This window comes from Orycteropus afer, unplaced genomic scaffold, assembly GCF_000298275.1.
Source record: "Orycteropus afer afer isolate SDZICR_OR568_19922 unplaced genomic scaffold, OryAfe1.0 scaffold00039, whole genome shotgun sequence".
In the NCBI taxonomy this organism is placed as follows: domain Eukaryota; kingdom Metazoa; phylum Chordata; class Mammalia; order Tubulidentata; family Orycteropodidae; genus Orycteropus; species Orycteropus afer.
In genome coordinates, this window is record NW_006921626.1 from 15,722,238 (window position 1) to 15,744,322 (window position 22,085).

At 36.8% G+C, this 22,085-nt stretch overlaps 1 protein-coding gene across 1 annotated transcript in view; it reads right to left on the reverse strand.

The window, feature by feature from the left end:
- CDC42BPA (CDC42 binding protein kinase alpha) overlaps positions 1-22,085 on the reverse strand; it is a 774,086-nt gene that overhangs the window by 310,830 nt on the left and 441,171 nt on the right. Inside the window, exons 6-7 of the mRNA XM_007936985.2 lie at positions 18,726-18,819; positions 5,847-6,047 (exon numbers count right to left, since the gene is read on the reverse strand). Of these exons, the coding sequence (XP_007935176.1) occupies positions 5,847-6,047; positions 18,726-18,819 (295 nt within the window). The remainder of the gene's footprint in view (positions 1-5,846; positions 6,048-18,725; positions 18,820-22,085) is intronic.

Consider the following 22,085-nt stretch of genomic DNA (forward strand, 5'->3'; position numbering starts at 1 on the left):
TACATAAATGGATGAACTTACATTGTTCATGGATAGGTACACTAAATATTGTGAAAATGTCAATACTACTTAAAGCAATATATACATTTAACACAATCCCAATGCAGATTTCAACAAAATTATTTTAAAGACATGGAAAAAACTAATTAGTAATTTCATATGGAAAGGAAAGAGACCTTGGATAAGCAGAGCACTTCTCAAGAAGAAAAACAAAGCAAGAGGTCTCATACTGCCAGATCTTAGGAACTACTATACAGCCATAGTAATCAAAACAGCATGGCATTGGTATAATGATAGACAGATAGACCAATGGAACAGAATCAAAAGTCCAGATATAGACCCATCCATCTATGGACAACTGATCTTTGACAAAGGTCCAAAACCCATTAAATGGGGAAGAGACACCCTCTTTAACAAATGGTGCTGGCAAAACTGGATATCCGCCTGTACAAAAATGAAACAAGACCCATACCTCACACCATATACAAAAACAAACTCAAGCTGGATCAAAGACTTAAATGTAAAACCCAAAACTATAAAAGGCATCAAAGATAAAATAGGGGCAAATCTGGGAGCCCTACTTTATGGCATAAATAGACTATCAAGCATAACCCAGAATGTGCAGGAGATAGAAGAGAAGCTAGATGACAGGGACTTTTTAAAAATTAAATTCTTGTGCGCATTGAAAGATTTCCTCAAAAGGGTAAAAAGAGAAATCTACAGATTGGGAGAAAATATTTGCCTATGACATATCTGACAATGGACTTATCTCCAAAATCTACAGAAAAATTCAACACCTCAACACCAAAAAGACAAATAACCCAATTCACAAATGGGCAAAAGACTTGAAAAGACACTTCACCAAAGAAGATACACAGGCAGCCAACAAACAAGAGAAACTGCTCACGATCATTAATCACTGTTGTTGTTGTTATGTGCTGTTGAGTCAGACCCGACTCATAGGGACCCCTCCTTGGGTTTCTGAGGAAGGAGCTCTGGTAGCATAGTGCCTAAGGCACTTGACTGCTCACCAGAAGGCTGGCGGTTCAAACCCACCAGCCACTCCTCGGAAGGAAGGTTGGGCAATCCTCCTTCCATAGTGATACTGCCTTGGAAACCCAAGGAGGGGTCGCTATGAGTCGGGGCCGACTCGACGGCAAACAACAACAACAACAACATCACTATGGAAGTAGATTGCCCCATCTTTTTTCCGAGGAGTGGCTGGTGGGTTTCAACTGCCAGCTTTCTGGTTAGCAGTCAAGTGCCTTAGCCACTATGCTACCAGAGCTCCCCATTAATCATTAGAGAGATGCAAATCAAAGCAACAATAAGATATCACCGCACCCCAGCAATAATAGCAAAGTTCAACAGGTCAGAAAATAGCAAATAATGGCGAGGTTGTGGAGAGACTGGAATTCTTGTGCACTGCTGCTGGGATTGTAAAATGGTACAACCCTTGTGGCAAATGGTATGGCGTTTCCTTAAAAAACTGAAAATAGAAGTACCATTTGACACAGCAATTCCAATACTAAGACTATATCCTAAAGAGGTGAGAGACAGCGCACAAATAGACATACGTACACCGATGTTCATAGCAGCACAATTCAGTATAGCAAAGAGATGGAAACAACCTAAATGCCCATCAACGGATGAGTGGTTTGATAGTTGGAGCTGTGTGTCAACTTGGCTGGACCACAATTCTGTGTGGTTTGAGCTGTTGTGGTGTGATTGTTCTCATGATGGGATCAGATGACTATATTCTGAGTGGCCAATCTGTTGACGGGGAGTTTCCCTAGGGGTGTGGCTTGCTTCCAGTATATCCAAGGACATTCTGAGAAAAGGGACATTCTTCTGTGTATCGGGATTCTGTCGTGCTGCCTACAACTGTCCATGAGTGAACAGTCCATCATTCGGCTGGAGATCTTGGATTCATCATTCATTGGCGTCAACAACCAGTGTACTGCCTGCCAGCCTTGAGCTCCTCAGCCCCTGTGGCTGCAAGAGTCGGGAAAAGCCTCCAGCTTAACGTAGAAAAGCCTCCAGCTTGATGTTTGATCCAGGAACTTTGGACTTGCCAGCTTCTATAAGTGTATGAGCCATTTTCCTAAGATAAATTTCTCTGTCTATATACATATATAAGCTTTACTGTATTTTGTTTCTCTAGAGAACCCAGTCTAACACAAGGGGATAACCAAATTATGGTACATGCACACAATGGAATACTATGCTACATTAAAGAACTATGTTGTTGTTGTTATGTGCCATCAAGTCGGCCCTGACTCATAGCGATCCCTCCTTGGGTTTCCGAGGCAGTATCACTACGGAAGTAGGATTGCCCAACCTTCCTTCCGAGGAGTGGCTGGGGGGTTTGAACTGCCAGCTGTCTGGTTAGCAGGCAAGTGTCTTAGCCACTATGCTACCAGAGCTCCCAAAGAACTATGAGGGATATGCAAATCATCTCACAATGTGGATGAACCTGGAGGACCTTATGCTGAATGAAGTAAGTCAACTGCAGAAAGACAAGTACTGTATGAGCCCATTACTGTAAAAAGAGAAAGAAGGGTTTGCTTGGGAAAGGGAACTCACTTAGTAGATTATCGGGATGGGGAGGGCAGGGGAGGGGAGGGGAGGGCAGGGGAGGGATTAATTTCAGGCTAGTTGGGCCCACATGCTGATGTGGGTAGGGAGAGGGATATACGGGAAGGATCTTTGACCACCATGACAACATTAGGAAATGGGAGGACACTGAATTGTGCACATAAGAGATAGACAAGAGATGCTAATACCAACGAATGTGTCCACAATACTGCATTGCCTTAACACCAAACACCAGGCTACATATAAACACATAAACTCCTGAGAGGATCAGATGGGGGTCGGTGAACAGAAATATACTCTAGATCAAGGACAGATTCAGCTGAGGCTAATCTTGCACAGACACCAGTAATACAAAATCCTTCATTCCTTACAGAAACAGTAGAAGACAGACACAGAGTAAAACCCTCACAGACAACCAGACACTATGGGAGAGAGATCCAATAGATCTACTGCCTCAGGACCATAGTACTGGGGAACACCAGACTCAATTGCCACAACAAAATACATAAAAACCTTGCTCCATATCCTACATTGCTGAGCAGTGACTGGGGTCTTAAAAGCTTTCAAGTGCCATCTGAGATGCAGCTAACAGTCTCCTTGCGTCGGAAGAGAAGAACGCAAAAAAAAAAAAAAAAAAAAAAATCCAAGGGCATTTGGAAGCAATCAGCCAGAGGAATGATGGCTCTTGAGACCAGAAGTAGTAGATGGTGCCCGGCTACAAACGAATGGATTAAATCTCGAAATCCTGGATAGAGTGTGAGGGAAAATGTGGAACAAAATTCAAAAACTCAAAAATGATCAGAATTACTGGTCAGATGAAATGTGGTGAGAGGCCCAATACTATGGCCCTGGAATACATTCTGTGCCTAGAATAAAACACACCCCCAGGGGCTGGCTCTGAGCCCAACAGTTAACAAGAAGTACATGCAGACCACTCAACCCAGGATGATGTGTCCACATACTCTATGGTAATACATCCCTTAGAGCAGTAACCATGGGACAGCAGAGGACCAACATTCGAATTGAGGAAATGCAGGAAAAACAGGAGTGCATAAATATGAGGGGCAGAAGGGGAGGGTACCATTTTACAATCCTACCATCAGGAGAAGACTGGGTTAGGTTGGACATGGTAAATGGGGAATGAAACTAAATGTACACAAAATGTTGAATGTAAAACAAGCTCTTAAAAAAATTAAAAATATATTTCCTTTTACAAATACCTAATATATGTATACTGGCACAAAGTACTAACTAGTATTAAAGGAGATATAGGGATGAATGAGAATGGAACATTTTCCTAAAAATACCTTTTAATTTCATATATGAAATTAAATTCATATGGATGCACAATTAATTTCATATCACACACTATAATAGTCCATTAATTAAATGCTAAAATACTTTCCAACTACTATCAGAATGAGGAGGAAAAGATTAAAACTAGGGATCAGATTCAGTATTTCAATAGATTGTTGCTGTTGTTATGTGCCATCAAGTCAGACCCGACTCATAGTGACTCCTCTTTGGGTTTTTGAGGCATTATCACTATGGAAGTAGATTTCCTAAACTTCCTTCCAAGAAGTGGCTGGTGGGTTTGAACTCCCAGCCTTCTGGTTAGCAGTCAAGTGTTGTAGGCACTACAATCAATAATCTTCACATAAAGCATAACATCAGTGATTAACTGATACTATTTTTAATAAGAGTTAACATTTTTTGAGAAGTCAATATGTATCTGAATTATTTGAAGTGCTTTACACATTTAACTCATTTAATCTTTACAACAATTCTCTAAGGATTATTACTAAATTATCATAATTTTATAGAAGAGGAAACAAAGGCACAGAGAGTTCAAGAAATTGCTCAAAGACACACAACTAGTAAGTGGTAGATCTAGGATTTGAACTGAGGTCATCTGACTCCAGAATCTAGGCTCGTAACTACTTTTATACTAAAATGATATAAATATTTTTTTAAATGCTGTGTATGCTATTTACAACTTTGCAACTGTTCCCTGTCTTTCAATATTTCATAAATATTAGGAGCACTATCTTATAATCAGGTAAAAGAACCTTTAGAAGACTCTCATACCCATATAAATGACACACGTAGATATAGATGAAGCAACTAATCCTAAATATATCATGAAATACCCACTTAAAAATATTATCGTTCCATTTACTCCTATTCATATTTCAGATTTTTGCCATTGTTCACGCCTTCTGAAATTGATTGATTCAAAACCTTTCCTCTTCTTGTTCTGAACAATCTATTTCTATTTCACCTAGTACCACATGGATTGAAGTTTGATACTATTTCCAATATTTTGCAATCACATAACAGTGAAATAGCTATTATTGTATATATATCCCTAAATTACTGAGTGTTACCTTAGGGAATATTCTTAGAATTGAAGGTGCTCAATCAAAATTTCTAGCTATTTTTATAAGGCTATACATATACACTTGAAAATAATTTTAATAGAAAGGTCATACCAAATTATATTCCTTTCAGCAATATCTACAACTTCCCATCTGACTGCACTATTTTCAGCACTGAATACTATTTTTCTTTTCATTTTTGCCAATTTGAGAAGAAAAAAATATATCTCATTCTTAATTTGCATTTCATTTATTATTACTAAGGTTGAGAATTTTTTTACCTAAATTCTAGTTGTGATTATACATTTACTCTAAGAAGCATGCTTCTACAAGTTGCTTATGATATTTGTCAATTATTCTACTGGACAGACTAATATATATAATGTTACAATCTCTGCTAACATACAGGAGAAAGTGAGAACTAATGATTTAATGCGTAATTTATGCATCTTGATTATTCATGCTAGTCATGTTGCCTACTAGCACAGATATATGAATGTTCATTATTTTAGAAAAATATATTTTTTCACTCTAGATTATCACATTACTTTTAATTTCTTTTCCTACTGCAAATATGCTCCTTTTTTCCCTAGGGAAGTGACATACTTATTAAAGGAAAGTGAAGGAGGTCTCATTGAGCCATGAAACTATAACAGGATCATGAAATCTATTATTAAACTACCTGCTTAGGAATTTTCATGGTACTATTTACATTTAGGAGCTTTATATTTTGACTTCTCTCACTGACTACTGACTATGTCAATGACACTTCTTTGTTTTTTGGTTAGGTATCACATCAAAGGTAAGGCAGAGAGAGCAACTATAATATTTATCACATTAATCTGAAAAAGAAAAAAAAGGTATACTAACTTTGTGATTCATGATTTTTCCATATGTCTCCACCAGAGATTCTGCATAAAATGGTGTTTCTCCATAAAGCATTTCATACATACAGACCCCCAAAGACCACCAGTCACACTCAGGTCCATATCTGCCTTTTCCATCTTCCATGGCTTGAAGGATCTCAGGAGATATATAATCTGGGGTTCCAACAGCTACTGAGGACTGGACCTGAAGAGGTTCACATTTTTAGTAATTTAATATTTTAGAAACAAAAAAAATGTTAAAATAAACAAAGTTTTACTTAGCATACAACAGACATTATCTTATAATAATATGCTTGCAGTTATCTGAATTTAGTTCCATTGAACATATAAGTTAAATTTCATATAATCTTCACATTAATAGTTTTCCAGATTTTATAATACTATAGAACCTCTATATACTACTGCCACTTGATTGCATACATTCAGAGGAACAATCTAATGTAAACCACCAGACTATTAACAATAAATTAAATATTCTGATTAATGATATTTATCTATCTGACTAACACATATAAACAAATGGAACTGTGGAAAATCTACAGCGAGTTAGGAAAAACAAAATCCTAAAATGTAGGTCAATATGTATGAGAGACCTGGAAATAATTTTAAAACACATTTAAATTAAAACAAAAACAAAAAACCTAATAATTGTCAATAATGTCCCACAAACTACTTGTTAATAAAAAATTATGACAGAGGAAACATACATCCTTCAAAAAATAAAATCATAAAAAAGAAAAAAATAGTTGATATAAATATGGCAGATTATCTGTAAGTTAGAAATTAGGTAGCTAAAAAGGATCCTGAAAATATCTTATAAGGTGTTCTGAAATAAAAGAAAATGAGCTGTTTATATATTTTTAAAGAACATGTCAAAGCAGTGAGCATTCTGAAGGTACTTTATCAAACAAGGGTTAATATTCTGGATTTTCCAGACTAAATTATCCTTTTTAATAATCATTAAGATTTCTGTTTGGTAATACTGAGATTCAGTACCTTAAAAACACTTCCATTACAAACTCTTACAAATGCCAGAAAAAATATAACAATCATTCTTATAAACATGTGAAAGAATTTTTAAGAAAAGAGAAAATGGGGGCCACTAATCAAGAAATAGTTGAGACAATCAGGTATGTCTGGGAAGAGGGCAGTGTGCCCATGACCAAGGGTTGGCAGACGGTGTTTCTACAAGTGTATCTGTATGTTCTGTAACAATGTCCAGGTATATAGTAGAGCTGACAAGGGACAAAGTTATGATGACTTCTTGGCCACAACAAGCTACCTGGAAGGAACAAGTAGTTGGACCTGTGGGCATGGGACCATAGTCTCAGGGAACATCAAGCTCACTTGGCATAACATACTACATAAAAACATTGCTCTACATCCTCCTTTGGTGACTAGCAACTGGGATCTTAAAGCTGGCAAGCAGCTATTTCAATGCAACGATGGGTCTCTCATCCAGAGCAAAGAAGAATGAAGAAAACCAAAGATGCATGGAAACAATTAGTTCAAGGGACTGGTACACCATGTGATCCTCAGCAATATGACCAAGAGACCAAAAGAACTAGATGGTCAACCACTTGGAGGGGGATCTGTGTAGTAGATCCTGGGTAGAGTAGGAGAACAATGTGGAACAAAACTCAAAATCATAAAAAAATAAAAATAAAAAAGTAATAGACCAGTTTTGCTGGTCTGACAACCTGGTGAAACCCCTGAGAATATGGCCCCTACCTGCCCTTTAGGTCTGGAATTGAACTCACTCTTGTGGCTTCCAGCCAAATAAAAGACAGACATATAGACTGAACATTTACATCAGGCAGATACACTCCTTGGGGGAAATCAATCATGGGAGAATAGAGGGGAAGTGTATGCACAGGAAACCGGCTCAAGGGGCAGAAGTACATGGGAGAAAGGACACAGGGAAGAGGTAACTATGGGGAGGAAATGGGAAGAGAGCTGTTAGACTGGGAAATTACAGTCAATGTCATGAGACAAAATGTGCAAAAACTGTTTTTGGGAAATGAATTTGCTCTGTAGACTATCACCCAAATCACAACAAAAATTTAAAAGAAAAAGAAAAAAAGAGAAATGGTTGAGAACCAGGCTGATAAGCTATAGAGCTATGGAGCAGGTTGGGTCTACAAAAACAAGTATGTTTAAAATGATTGTTACTGTTAGTGTCCCTGACTCATGGCAACCCCATGCACAATGGAACAAAACACTGCCTAATCCTATGCCATTCTGATCAGCTGAAGATCAGAGCACCGTAATTCATAGAATTTTCAATGCCCGATTTTGGGAAATAAATTGCCAGGCCTTTCTTCATAGTCCTTCTTAGTCTGGAAGCACTGCTAAAATCTGCTCAGTACCATAGCAAAGCAAAAGCCTCCACTAACGGATGGTGGCTGCACATGAGGTGCTTTGGCCAGGAATCCAATCTAGGTCTCCTATATGGAAAGTAAGAATTATACCACTGAACCACCAATGCTCCTTTAAAATGATTAGAGACATTTAAAAAAAAAAAAAAATCAAACACAAGAGAAAGAAAAGAAACTTAAGAAAAAAATCAAACAGAAGTTCTTGTAAAGAAAAACTAGTCAGTGACATATAAAATGCAGGAAATAGGCAAAAGGTAGATTAGTTACAGCTGAAGAAAATAATAAATCTGAGATGAGCTAAAGAAATTAAACAGCATCCAGTATGAAGAGATAAAGAGACATAAATACAGAAGAAAAGCAAGAGACTAGGATGCTAGAATGAACATATTAAAAATATGTGTAATATGAGAGGGGAAAAAACAAGAGAGAGTAAAGCAATATTCAAAGAGACAAAGCTTAAAATTTTTCAAAAATAATGTAAAATATGAATCCTTGGAAGCAGGAAGGGTATTAAGTCCTGAGAAGAATAAATAAAAACAGATCTACCTCTATATATATTGTAGGTAAACTGTAAAGCACCAAAGGCAAAGAAATCTTAAACCAGTTAAGAATAAAAAAGGTTACACACTAAGGAATGACAATTAGACTGACAGCTCAATTATTATTAGCAATAGAAACCAAAAGAAAATGGAACTGAAACCTTAGAGTGATGAGACAAAGTAATTCCCAATATACATTCTCCATATACCTAAACTCTTATACATGAAGGAGTTTGAAATAAAGACATTTTCAGCCAAAGACTGAGAGGTACTACTTATAAACCTCTGCATATGAGATTCTAAAGAATATACTTCAGAATGTAAGAAATTCAACTCAGATGAGAGAATATGATACTAGAAACAATTGTGAACAAAAATATTTTAAATAAAACTTTAACCGAGAATAATGATGATGATGATGACTATGACAATGACGAGAAAAACTACCTGTGGTAGAAAAATAAGTTGAAACTGAAAAAACAACATATTTGAGAGTTATTAGGTTAAAATTGCTAAATTTCTTGTTTTGACTGAGAACATCCTAAGAAACTGATTAACTTTAGATTATAAAGTATGAGTGTTAAAATTTTAAAGATAATCACTAGAATATCTGAAATAGAATGCATAAATTCCAAAGAAGTAAAGAAAAAAAGAGAGAAGTACATTAAACTTGATCAAGCCAACAATAAACAGGAAAGAAGAAAAACAAACAAAAGAAGCATGCATGTAGACGAACAAGCAAAACCTACATATAGTCGACAGCCCCAAGATATGAAAGAAGTAAATACAAATACGCTGACAATTATAAAATTTTTAAATAGATTAAATTCACCTATGAAGAGACAGAGTTGTCACACTAGATAACAAACAAAACCAAAGAAATAAATAAAACCAAATCTCAGCAATATTCTGTTTAAATGAGATGTGCCAAAAATATAAGGACACAGAAAGGCTTTTCAAAGTAAAGGTATAGAAAAGATAGGGCAGACATAATAAAACTTAAAAATAATAAAACAAAAACTATAGTTAAAATAACTACAGTAATATCAGTCAAAATATATTCTAGGCCAAAATTATTACTAAGAGTTCTTAAAATTCATAAATATAACAGTAAAAGAAAATATCCTGGAAGAAACAATAATTCTAAATATTTTCTATTTAACAACGTAGCCACAAAAGAGCTGTGCAAAACACTGACAAAAGTGAAGAAGAAATTAACCCACCACCAAAGTTAGTGTTTTTTTAAATATGCTTGTAAAAATACACACTAGATCAAAGAGATAAATAAAAGTAGTAAGAATATAAAACTAAAACAAAAAAAACAAAACTCACTGCCATCAAGTTGGATCTGACGCATAGCAACTCGTCCTTGGGTTTCCAAGGTGGCATTACTATGGAAGTAGTTTGCCCAATCTTCCTTCCGAGGAGTGGCTGGTGGGTTTGAACCACGAGCCTTCTGGTCAGCAGTCAAATGCCTTAGGCACTATGCCACCAGAGCCCCTAAGAATATAAAACTACTGAACAGCAATTAAATATAGCAATTGTAAATAGATTAGACTTAATCTATTTACAATTGCTGTATTTATAAATTATCTAACTTAATCTTACAGACTTTTATATATAGAAACCCGTACCCCAAAGTTAATGAAAATGTACTTTTCCCCAAAATAAACATGGAACACTTACTAAAATTAGCCTGCTAAAAAGTCACAAAGCAAACCTCAACTAATGTCAAGAAAATGATATCAATGACACCATTCTTCACTAAAATGAAACTAGAAATCAATTAACTAAATAAGTAAATAAATAATATACTATGGAAATTAAAATGCACACTTTGAGATCATTAGAAGCTCAAAGGATAATTCTAACTGAATTTGTAAAACATTTAGACTTCAACAATAGTAAAATACTCTATATCAAAACTTACAAGGGCAAAGAGAAACATAAACAAATAACATTGGGAATAAATAGGGGACAAACCTATACATGTAACATAGATCTTAAAACTAGGAAGAGAGTGGTATGAACAACTTTATACTTATAAATTTCAAAACTAAGAGGAAATAGATAATTACATGTTGTTGTTATGTGCCATCGAGTCAGATGCAACTCAAAGTGACCCCTCCTTGCGTTTCTGAGGCAGTATCACTCCTGATAGTAGATTGCCCCATCTTCCTTCAGTGGAGTGGCTGGTGGGTTTGAACCACCAGCCTTCTGGTTAGCAGTCAAGTGTCTTACGCACTATGCTACCAGAGCTCCCTAAGAAATTCCATAGAAAAAAGAAACAGAAAACTAAAGAGACTAACAGCCATTAAAAAAAAAAAAAAAAATGAAATCAATAGTATAGAATCTACCCACAAAACAAACAGAAGAAAACAAAACAACAAATACCCACCAATGCTTGAGAAGATTTTAAAAGTCAGCTCTATTACTTATATAAGAAACCAATGATTTAGTCTTACATAAACTATTTTATAGCCAAAATGGTCAAGGAAAGGGAAAATGGCTCCCTAGTTCATTTTGTGAGGTTAAAATAACCTAGATATAAAAATCAGATAAGCACAATTTGAGAAAGAAAACTATAGTCCAATCTCAGGTATGAATCTCAGGTAAGAATCCTGAATAAAATATTACCAAAGTATATCTGGCAATTTGTTAAATATGTATTAATAACACAACATGGTCAAATTCTGTTTACCTAAAGAAGAGATGGTTTAACATTGAAAACCTATGTCATTTTTCAGATTAACAGGTTAAAAGAAAAAGACAAAACAAACCCTAATATCATCTCGATAAATGCAAAAAAATCATTTGATTACAACAACTACCACAAAAACAAACCCTTGGCAAATCAGAAATAAAAGGAAATGTCTGTAATCTAATAAGGATTCAGCAAACATATACTTAAGTTAAAACAACAGAAACAATACTATTAAAGTCAGAAACCAAAAAAAGATGCTAACTTATCACCTTTTCTATTTAACATTGTAGTGAAACTCATAAACTTAAAAGAGAAAACAATATAATCATTGGAAAGGAATAAAACAAAACAAACAAAGGTGGTCATTATTTGCAGATTATATGATCATCCACATAGAGAATACACGAATCTACATTCAATTTATTTGACGAATACAAAAATTTACCAAGGCTGCTAGATTCAAGATGAATACACAAAATTCAACTGTGCTCCTAAAGAACAGCAACAAGCTATTAAACTTCAAATTTAAACAAATTATTATTTGTAATAGAAATAAAATTCATAAAGTGCCTAGGAACAAGTACAGGCCACAGCCTAAGCAGTGAAAACATTGAGACTTTATTAATAGATAGAAAAGGAAACCTTAAATCAATGGAGAAACAGTATTCTCCACTGGATAATGGGAAGATTCCATGTTATAGGCACAAATTTCCTCCAAATTAATTTCTAAATTAAATACATGTGTTTCAACTTGTAGGGATAGAGATTTGGAGGTAGTAAGAATTAGGATAAAAGAATGCTGGCTTTTCTCATAATTCTTAGTTATATATATATGTATGTGTGTGTGTGTATATATATATATATAACTACATATATATTATATCTATCTATCTATCTATCTATATAATATATATAATATATATAGATATATAGAGAGAGACATCTATATCTATATCTATATATATATAACTATATACATATATATAGAGAAAGAGAGAGCTATCACTTTGATTTAAAAAATGAAATTACATTAAAACAAAAAAATAAATATAAAGGTTTCTACATCTTAAGTTTTAAAAAAGAGGACTAGTGTGCTGATACATATAAGACATCTATTTTGAGGTCATCAATTAATGCTATTTAACAAAAGTTAAAACATTATCCTATTGTTAAGGAAACAAGAATGAAAGACTTGGCAGGCACACCAGGACTCCAGAAACAAGTATTTTGGAGGAAACTCATATAGACAGAAACAGTACTCATTGCATTCTGAAATGCACAGGGATTTAAAAGGCTGAACATCAGACTCCAGGAGAGGAACTCCAGTTTTTAAGATGAACGAGTGTACAAGATGCATGAGTGGGTAAACACTAGCTCCTCCTCTGGGGTTCATTTTCAATGTGGCTCCCTCTTCTGTGGCTCCAACTTCTAGATGCCACAGCCTCCCTAACTTCAATCTGTGTTTCTCAAAAAGAAAATCAACAAGCTATTTTTCCATTCTCATGTCACACCTTGCACTTCCCACTTTATATATTTATATCCCACTTGATATATTTATATGCAGTTATCCTGTTGTTGTTGTTGTTAGGTGCCACCTGCGTCATCTCCGACTCATACCGACCCTATGCACAGCAGAACGAAACACCACCCGGTCCTGAGCCAGCTCCATGATTCTTGCTATACTTGAGCACATCGCCGCCGCCACTGTGTCAATCTATCTCATTGAGGGCCTTCCCCTCTTTCGCCGACCCTCCACCTTACCAAGCCTGGCATCCTTCTCCAGGGAATGGTCCCTTCTGACAACATGACCAAAGTATGTGAGATGAAGTCTGGCCATTCTTGCCTCCAAGGAGCATTCTGGCTGCACTTCTCCCCAGGACAGACCAGTTAGTTCTTTTAACAGTCCATGGTACTTTCAGCATTCTTCGCCAACACCACAGCTCAAAAGCATCAATTCTTCTTCGGTCTTCCTTATTCATTGTCCAGCTCTGAAAAGCATATGATTGGACTGAAAATACCATGGCTTCTGTCAGGCGCACCTTAGTCCTCAAGGTGACATCTTTGCTCTTCAGCACTCTTCGGCACTTTGCAGCCGATTTGCCCAGTGCTACACGTCCTCTGATGTCCTGACTACTGCTTCCATTGGTATTGATTATAGAACCAACTAATGTGAAGTCTGACAACTTCAATCTTTTCTCCATTTATTGTAATGTTTTTTACAGGACCAGTTGTGAGGATTTTTGTTTTCTTTATATTGAGATGTAATCCATACTGCAGACTGTATTCTTCAATAAGTAAGTATCATTAATATAGCATTAATGATACTTCATCAGTAAGTACTTCAAGTCATCCTCACTTTCAGCAAACAAAGTTGTGTCATCAGCGTATCACAGGTTGTTAATGATTCTTCCTCCAATCTTAATGCCATGTTCTTCTTCATACAGTCCAGCTTCTTGGATTATTTGCTCATCATACAGATTGAGTAAGTATGGAGAAAGGTTACAACCCTGACACACTCCCCTCTTGATTTTAAACCATGTAGTGTTCCCTTTTTCTGTTCGAACAACAGACTCCTGTTCTATGTACAAGTTCCTCATGAGTACAACTAAGTGTTCTGGAATTCCCATTCTTCTCAATGTTATCCACAATTTGTTATGATTCACAAAATCAAACAATTTTGCATAGTCAATAAAACACATGGAAACATCTTTCTGGTATTCTTTGTTTTGAGCCAAGATCCATCTGACATCAGCAATGATATCCCTCATTCCACGTCCTCTTCTGAATCCAGCTTGCACCTCTGGAAGTTCTCTGTCAATATACTGCCACAACCGGTTTTGAATTATCTTCAGTAAGATTTTACTTGCATGCAATGTTAATGATACTGTTCGATAACTTCCACATTCTGTGGGATCATCATTCTTTGGAATGAGTACAAATATGGATCTCTTCCAGTCAATTAGCCAGGTAGCTATATTCCAAATCTCTTGGCATAACCAAGTGAGTGTCTCCAGCAGGGCATCCATTTGTTGAAACATCTCAGTGGGTATTCGGTCAATTCCTGGAGCCTTGTTCTTTGCCAATTCTTTCAGTGCAGCTTCTAATTCTTCCTTCAGTACCATTGGTTCCTGAACATATGCCACCTCCTGAAATGGGTGAAGATTGACTAGTTCTTTTTGGTACAGTGATGCTGTGTATTCCTTCCATCTTCTTTTGATGCTTCCTGCATCATTCAATATTTTGCCCATACAATATTTCAATATTGCAACTCGAGGCTTAAATTTTTTTCCTCAGTTCTTTCAGCTTGAGAAATGACAAGCATGTTCTTCCCTTTTAGTTTTCTAATTCCAGGTCTCTGCACATTTCATTATAGTAATTGGCTTTGTGTTCTCGAACCGCTCTTTGAAATCTGTTCAGCTCTTTTATCTTGTCATTTCTTCCATTTACTTTAGCTACTCTTCTCTCAAGGGCAAGTTTCAGAGTGTCTTCTGACATCCATTTTGGTCTTTTCTTTCTTTCTTGTATTTTTTATGACTTCTTGCTTTCTTCATGGATGATGCTCTTGATGTCAGCTCACAATTCTTCTGGTTTTCAGTCATTGATGTTCAATCCATCAAATCTATTCTTTAGATGGTCTCTAAATTCAGGAGGGATATATTCAAGGTCATATTTTGGCTCTCATGGACTTAATTGTCTTCAACTTCAAGTTGAACTTGCATATGAGCTGTTGATGGTCTGTTCCACAATCAGCTCCTGGTGTGGTTTTGGCTGAAGATATTGAGATTTTCCATCTCTTCTTACCACAGATGTAGTCAATCTGATTCCTCAGTATTCCATCTGGCGAAGTCCACGTGTACAGCCGCCATTTGTGTCGCTGAAAAAAGGTATTTGCAGTAAGTCGTTGGTCTTGTGAAATTCTATCATGCGATCTCCAGTGTTATATCTGTCACCAAGGCCAAAGTTTCCAACTACTGGGGATTCTTTGTTTCCAACTTTTGTATTCCAATCACCAGTGATAAGCAACGCATCTTGATTGCATGTTTAGTCAATTTCAGACTGCAGAAGTTGGTAAAAATCTTCAATTTCCTCATCTTTGGCTTTAGTGGTTGGTGAGTAAATTTGAATAATCGTAGTATGAATGGGTCTTCCTTGTAGGCATATGGATATTATCCTATCCTGACAGCATTGTACTTCAGGACAGATCTTGAAACATCCTTTGTGATGATGAATGCTACACCATTCCTCTTCAATTTGTCATTCCCGACATAGTAGATCATATGATTCTCAGATTGAAAATGCCCAAAGCACATCCATTTCAACTCACTAATGCCTAGGATATCAATCTTTATGTGTTCCTTTTCATTTTGACAACTCCAATTTTCCTAGATTCATACTTTATACATTCCATGTTCCAATTATTAATGGATGTTTGCAGCTTTTTTTCCTCAATTTGAGTCATGCCACGTCAGCACATGGAGGTCCGGAAAGACTCACTTTATTGATCTCATTAAGGTTGGTTCTACTCTGATGAGGCAGTTCTTACCCAGTCCTATATGAATGCTTTCCAACCCAACGGGCTAGTCTTCCTGCACTGTTTCATACAATGTTTCCAAGCTATTCATAAAGTTGCCCAATAATGTATCAGACAGTGTTCTCTGCTATTCATAAGGTTTTCCCTGGCCAATTTTTGAGAAGTGGATGGCCTCCTCCTTCTTCCTAGTCTTTCTTAATCTGTAAACTGTGTTGAAACCTGTGCACCATGTGCAACTCTGCTGGCATCTGAAACACCAGTGGCACAGCCTCAAGCCTCACAGCAATGTACAAGTCCCACAGGATGACAAACTGACAGACAAGATTGTCTCCCTTAGCTGTTGGAAACCTCTGCGCCCTCCCCTTACCCAATCCCTACCTGGAACCTGCCACCTTGTGGTCTCTGGCCACTCCCTCCCTTTCCTGGCTCTAGGGGGCTTGGGGCCTAACCTTGTCTCCCGCCCCTTTGTACCTGGATATCCTGGTGCTCTGGAGATCCACAGCCTCTCTTCCTCCCTCCCTTTCCTGGCCCTAGGGGGCTTGGGGCCTAGCCTTGCCTCCTGCCCAGACAGCAGTATAATTCCTACAGCAGTCTAATTCCATATACCCATCCTCCATTGTTTGTGTGTTTTTTGTCATATCTTTTTACTTCTAAACACATCATAAACCCCATACTACCAGTCAGATGCCTTTATGTAAAATTTAAAGGACAATACAGTCTTTTTTCTTCATCTTCTTATTCACCATATCAATTTATTTATTAATCCCTCTATGGTGAGATAGGAGCTCTGGTGGCAGAGTGCCTAAGGCATATGACTGCTAACCAGAAGGCTGGCAGTTGAAACCCACCAGCCACTCCTCAGAAGACTGGACAATCTACTTCCATAGAGATACTACCTTGGAAACCAAGGAGGGGTCGCTATGAGGAGGAAAATGACTCAACAGTTGTGAGTTTTATTTATTTATTTATTTTTCAACCCAAATGGTATATTCCTTTGCTATGAAGAAAATTCTTTAGTATCCATGCCTGCTGGTGATTAATTCTCTCAATTTTCTAAAAAATATCTTTAATTCACTCTTAATTTTGAAAGATATTTTTGCTTGTTATAGAATTCTCAGTTTACAGAATTTTTTCCTTTCATAATTTGAAAGATACCACCCTTCCATGGTTTCAGATGAGAGGTCAAGGTTATTCTTACCCCTTTTTTCCCTATATGCAATGTCTTTTATTTATTTATAAGTGGGACCCCATAAAGACTTGAGGCCTTCTCTCTATATAGCATTCTCCTGTATAATGCGAAGCTGCCTCAGCTGACCCAAATTCTGATCTCTTCCTCCTCAGCTCTATATGGCTGGTATACTCTGCTCTAACTTCAGTTTTCTGTAACACAGTAAAACAACTGTCCCAATCCTGGGTAACTCTGAGATCTACCTCATGAACTGATTTTTCTCAAAAAGCATAGTCTTATGCTGTCTTTTGTCCACTGCTTAAAAACAGTTGTCTCAATACTATGTCTAGTTTTATAGCTGTTTATAATGAGAGGGTTAATGGGTACCAATTATTCCCTCCATCACGGCCATAGCAAAAAGTCACATAATTCTTTTTAAAGAACCTAGGCCATTAGGGTGAATTTTCAGAAGTGTAATTACTGGTCCCAAATAATGTGACATTTTCATTACTTTTGAAATGTATTATACTAAACTGATCTCCAAAAAATGTTCCACCAATTAAATCAAATTAATTAAATCAATTAAATCAAACCTGCAATATAACCAGGAAACTGAAATACAAAACAAAAACAAATATACAAAGATACCTGGGAGTAAAATTTGGGCATATAAACTTTTGAGTGACTGAAGGAAAACCACCAAAGGGCCTAGGATTAGCAGAAATTGAGCAAATGGGAACATGAAACTGAACCAATCTAGAGTACTTCCTGGGGAGAGGAGGGAAGATGCATTTGTTTATCACTGACCTTCAGAACAACTAAACTACCAGAGAAGAAAAAAAGAAAAAAAGTGAGGGAGGAGTTGCATTTCATTTGCCATGTGTGACTTATTTTCTTTATCCCTCTCAAACCATACCAAATTCATCAAGTCATTTTGAGCTCACAGTGACCTGCACTGGGTCTCCAAGGCTGCAAATCTTTACGGAAGCAGATTGCCTCATCCTTCTTCCAAGGAATGATTGGCTGGTTTGAACCACCAACATTTTGGTTAGTAGCCAAATGCACTAACTACTACACCACCAGAGTGCCTTCCTTCACCCCTTTTAAAAAAAAACAAAAACCAAACTCACTGCCATCGAGTCGATTCCAACTCATAGAGACCCCACTATGGGATTCTGAGGCAGTAAATCTTTATGGAAGTAGATTGCCCAGTCTTCCTTCCGTGGAATAGCTGTTTAGAAATCTAAAAATATCTGAAGGATAATAATAGATAATAGCTAAAGAAGTAGCTAAGGATTCCATAAAAGGGATATAAACATCAATCACTAATACAAGTAATTAAAAATGGCATGACTTTATAGGCAAGCCCTATAATCATTAATAACTATGCCTAAAATCCTGCGCAGAAGGCAGCAGGGAATAGAGAGACAATGATGGATGGATGATGGATAATATAAGTAGAAGTTTCTGAAACAGACAAAACAGACAAGGAGTAAGGGAAGTGTCTGTGGATAACATAATTTAAGATTTTCTTTTATTTACCGTTCCATCTTCCATCAACTTCAGACAAGAACCAAAATCTGCTAACCGAATATGTCCATTCATATCCATCAGTATATTGTCAGGTTTAATGTCCCTGCAAAAAATAAACACATTCCATTTTTAGTTGAGAGAAACAAATATAAGTTACTTGGTAAGATAACCTTTTCGTATGAAAATATTTGTTTTAAAATTACTAATCTAAGAACACTAATTTGACTCAGGTTCATATTCAAACTCTCTTAAACACACTCAGTATCGATATTCTCTTGAACATAAAATGTACTGTGGTAATTTTCATTCAGGTCAAAGTAATCTTAGCATAATCCCTTTAGATTTACACAAGTCCCAATGTGATTATTATAGACTTACTTTTTTACATACAGAAAAGAGTCATGATTAGCTGATACAAAGAAAAAAAACTGTCCTCTAGTACTTAAAATTGGACATAAAAAAGTATATATCCTGGACCCTGAATATAACTGCAGACTGACAAATTCTCAAGTACTGTAGGTTGTAACAACACAAAGCAATTGCTTCAAAAAGCAGATTTTAGAAAATAACCACACCAACTACCTAATAAATGAAATACATTACATATACATTTCATTATTTATAGATGTTAAGTTCCTGAGAAAAAAAATTATTTGTAAGATAAACAAATTTAGACAAAAACAAGTAAATCCTGTCAGTTTTTGTATATGAATAATGAAAAGTATGGGTTTGGAGCAGCTTGAGGGAGGGGGCAGACCAGGAAGCCAGCCAGGAGTGGCGATGGTACAGTTCAGAGCAGCTTGAAGGAGACAGACCAGGAAGCTGGCTGGGGACAGTGGTGGTACAGATCAGAGCAGCTGAGGGAGGAGACAGACCAGGATATGGGGCAGGCAGTGGGCCAGAGCAGCTGAGGGAGACAAGGAAGTGAGCATATCTGTTTGGCCTACTGGAGTCACTTGCGTATTAGTGTGAGCCTAAAGGCTATGCCACTAGTGTTTCAAATGCTAGCATGGTTACCCATGGTAGACAGGTTTCAACAGAGCTTCCAGACTAAGCCAGATTCAAAAGAAGAAAGAGGTCATCCACTTGTCAAAGAATTGGCCAGTAAAAACCTTATGAAGAGCAGAAACACTGTCTAATATACTACTGGAAAACTTCATAAATAGCCCTGTAACACTGCCCAATATAGAGCCAGAAGATGAACCCCTCAGGTTGGAGGGCACTCAATATATGACTGGGGAAGAGTTGCCTCCTCAGAGTAGAGGAAACCTTAATGATGTAGACAGGGTAAAATTTTCAGGACCTGCATTTGCTGATTTGGCATGATTCAAAATGAGAACAAAACAGCTGCCAATATCCATAAATAATCAGAACATGGAATGTATGAAGTATGAAAATTGGAAGTTGTCAAAAATGAAATGGAATGCATAAAGATTTATATCCCAGGCATCAGTGTGCTGAAATGGACTGGTTATGGCCATTTTGAATCAGACAATCATATGACCTTCTATGCTGAGAATGTCAAATTGAAGGGGAATGGCGTGGCATTGATCATCATAAAGAATGTATCAAGATCTATCCTGAAGTACAAACTTGTCAGTGATAGGATAATATCCATACGCCTTGGGCAATCTACTTCTGTAGTGGTAATGCCTCGGAAACCCAAGAAGGGGTTGCAATGAGTTGGATCTGACTCGACAGCAGTGAGTTTGGTTTGGTTTTCATAAGGAAGACGAGTTAATTGAAATTTTTGCTATTGAAATTGATGCCCCAACCACCAAAGCTAAAGATGAGGAAACTGAAGATTGTTACCAACTTCTGCAGTCTGAAACTGACCAAACATGCAATCAAGATGTTTTGATTACACTGGTGACTGGAATGCAAAAGTTGGTAGCAAAGTAGAATCACAAGGAAAATATGGCCTTGGTGATAGCAATAATGTGGCAGATTGCACGACAGAATTTTGCAAGACCAATGACTTATTCATTGTAAATACTGTTTTGCAACAACACAAATGGCAGCTATACATGAGGACTTTGCCAGATGGAGTACACAGGAATCAGACTGACTACATCTGTGGCAAGAGGGGATGGAGAAGCTCAGTATCTTCAGCCAAAACAAGGCCAGGAGCCGATTGTGGAACAGACCATTAACTGTTCATATGCAAATTGAAGCTGAAAATGAAGACAATTTAAAAAAGTCCAGGAGAGCCAAAATATGACCTTGATTTTATCCCTCCTGAATTTTGAGACCATCTAAAGAATAGATTTGATGCACTGAACACCAATGATCAAAAACCAGAGGAACTTCGACATGACATCAAGAACATCAACCATGAAGAAAGCAAAAGGTCATTAAAAAGACAGGAAAGGAAGAAAAGATCACAATGGATATCAGAAGAGATTCTGAAACTTACCCTTGAACAGAGAGTAGCTAAAGCAAATGGAAGAAATGACAAGCTAAAAGAGCAGAACAGAACATTTCAAAGAGCAGCTCAAGAACGCAAAGTCAATTGTTATAACAAAATGTGCAAAGACATGGAGTTAGAGAACCAAAAGGGAAGAACATGCTTGGCAGTTCTCAAGCTGAAAAAACTGAAGAAAAAAAAATTTAGCTTCGAGTTGCAATACTGAAACTTTCTACGGGCAAAATGTTGAATGATGCAGGAATTATCAAAAGAAGATGGAAGGAATACACAGAATCACTGTACGAAAAAGAACTAGTCGATGTTCATCCATTTCAGGAGGTGGCATATGATCAGGAACCAATGGTATTGAAGGAAGAAGTCAAAGCTGTACTGAAGGAATTGGAAAAAACAAGGCTCCAGGAATTGACGGAACACCCACTGAGATGTTTCAACAAATGGATGCTGTGCTGGAGGCACTCAGCCGGCTATGCCAGGAGATTTGGAAGACAACTACCTGGCCAATTGACTGGAAGAGATCCATATCTGTACCCATTTTAAAAAAAGGTGATCCCACAGAATGTGGAAATTATCAAACAATATCATTAATATCACACACAAGCCAAATCTTGCTGAATATAATTCAAAAACAGTTGCAGGAGTATATTGACAGGAACTTCAAGAAATGCAAGCTAGATTCAGAAGAGGATGAGGAACAAAGGATATCATTGCTGATGTCAGATGGATCTTGGCTTAAAGCAAAGAATACCAGAAAGATGTTTCCATGTGGTTTACTGACTATGCAAAAGCAATTGATTGTGTGGATCATAACAAATTATGAATAACACTGAGAAGAATGGGAATTCCAGAACATTTAATTATATTCATGAGGAATTTGTACATAGACCAGTAGGCTGTTGTTCAAATAGAACAAAGGGATACTGCATGGTTTAAAATCAGAAAGG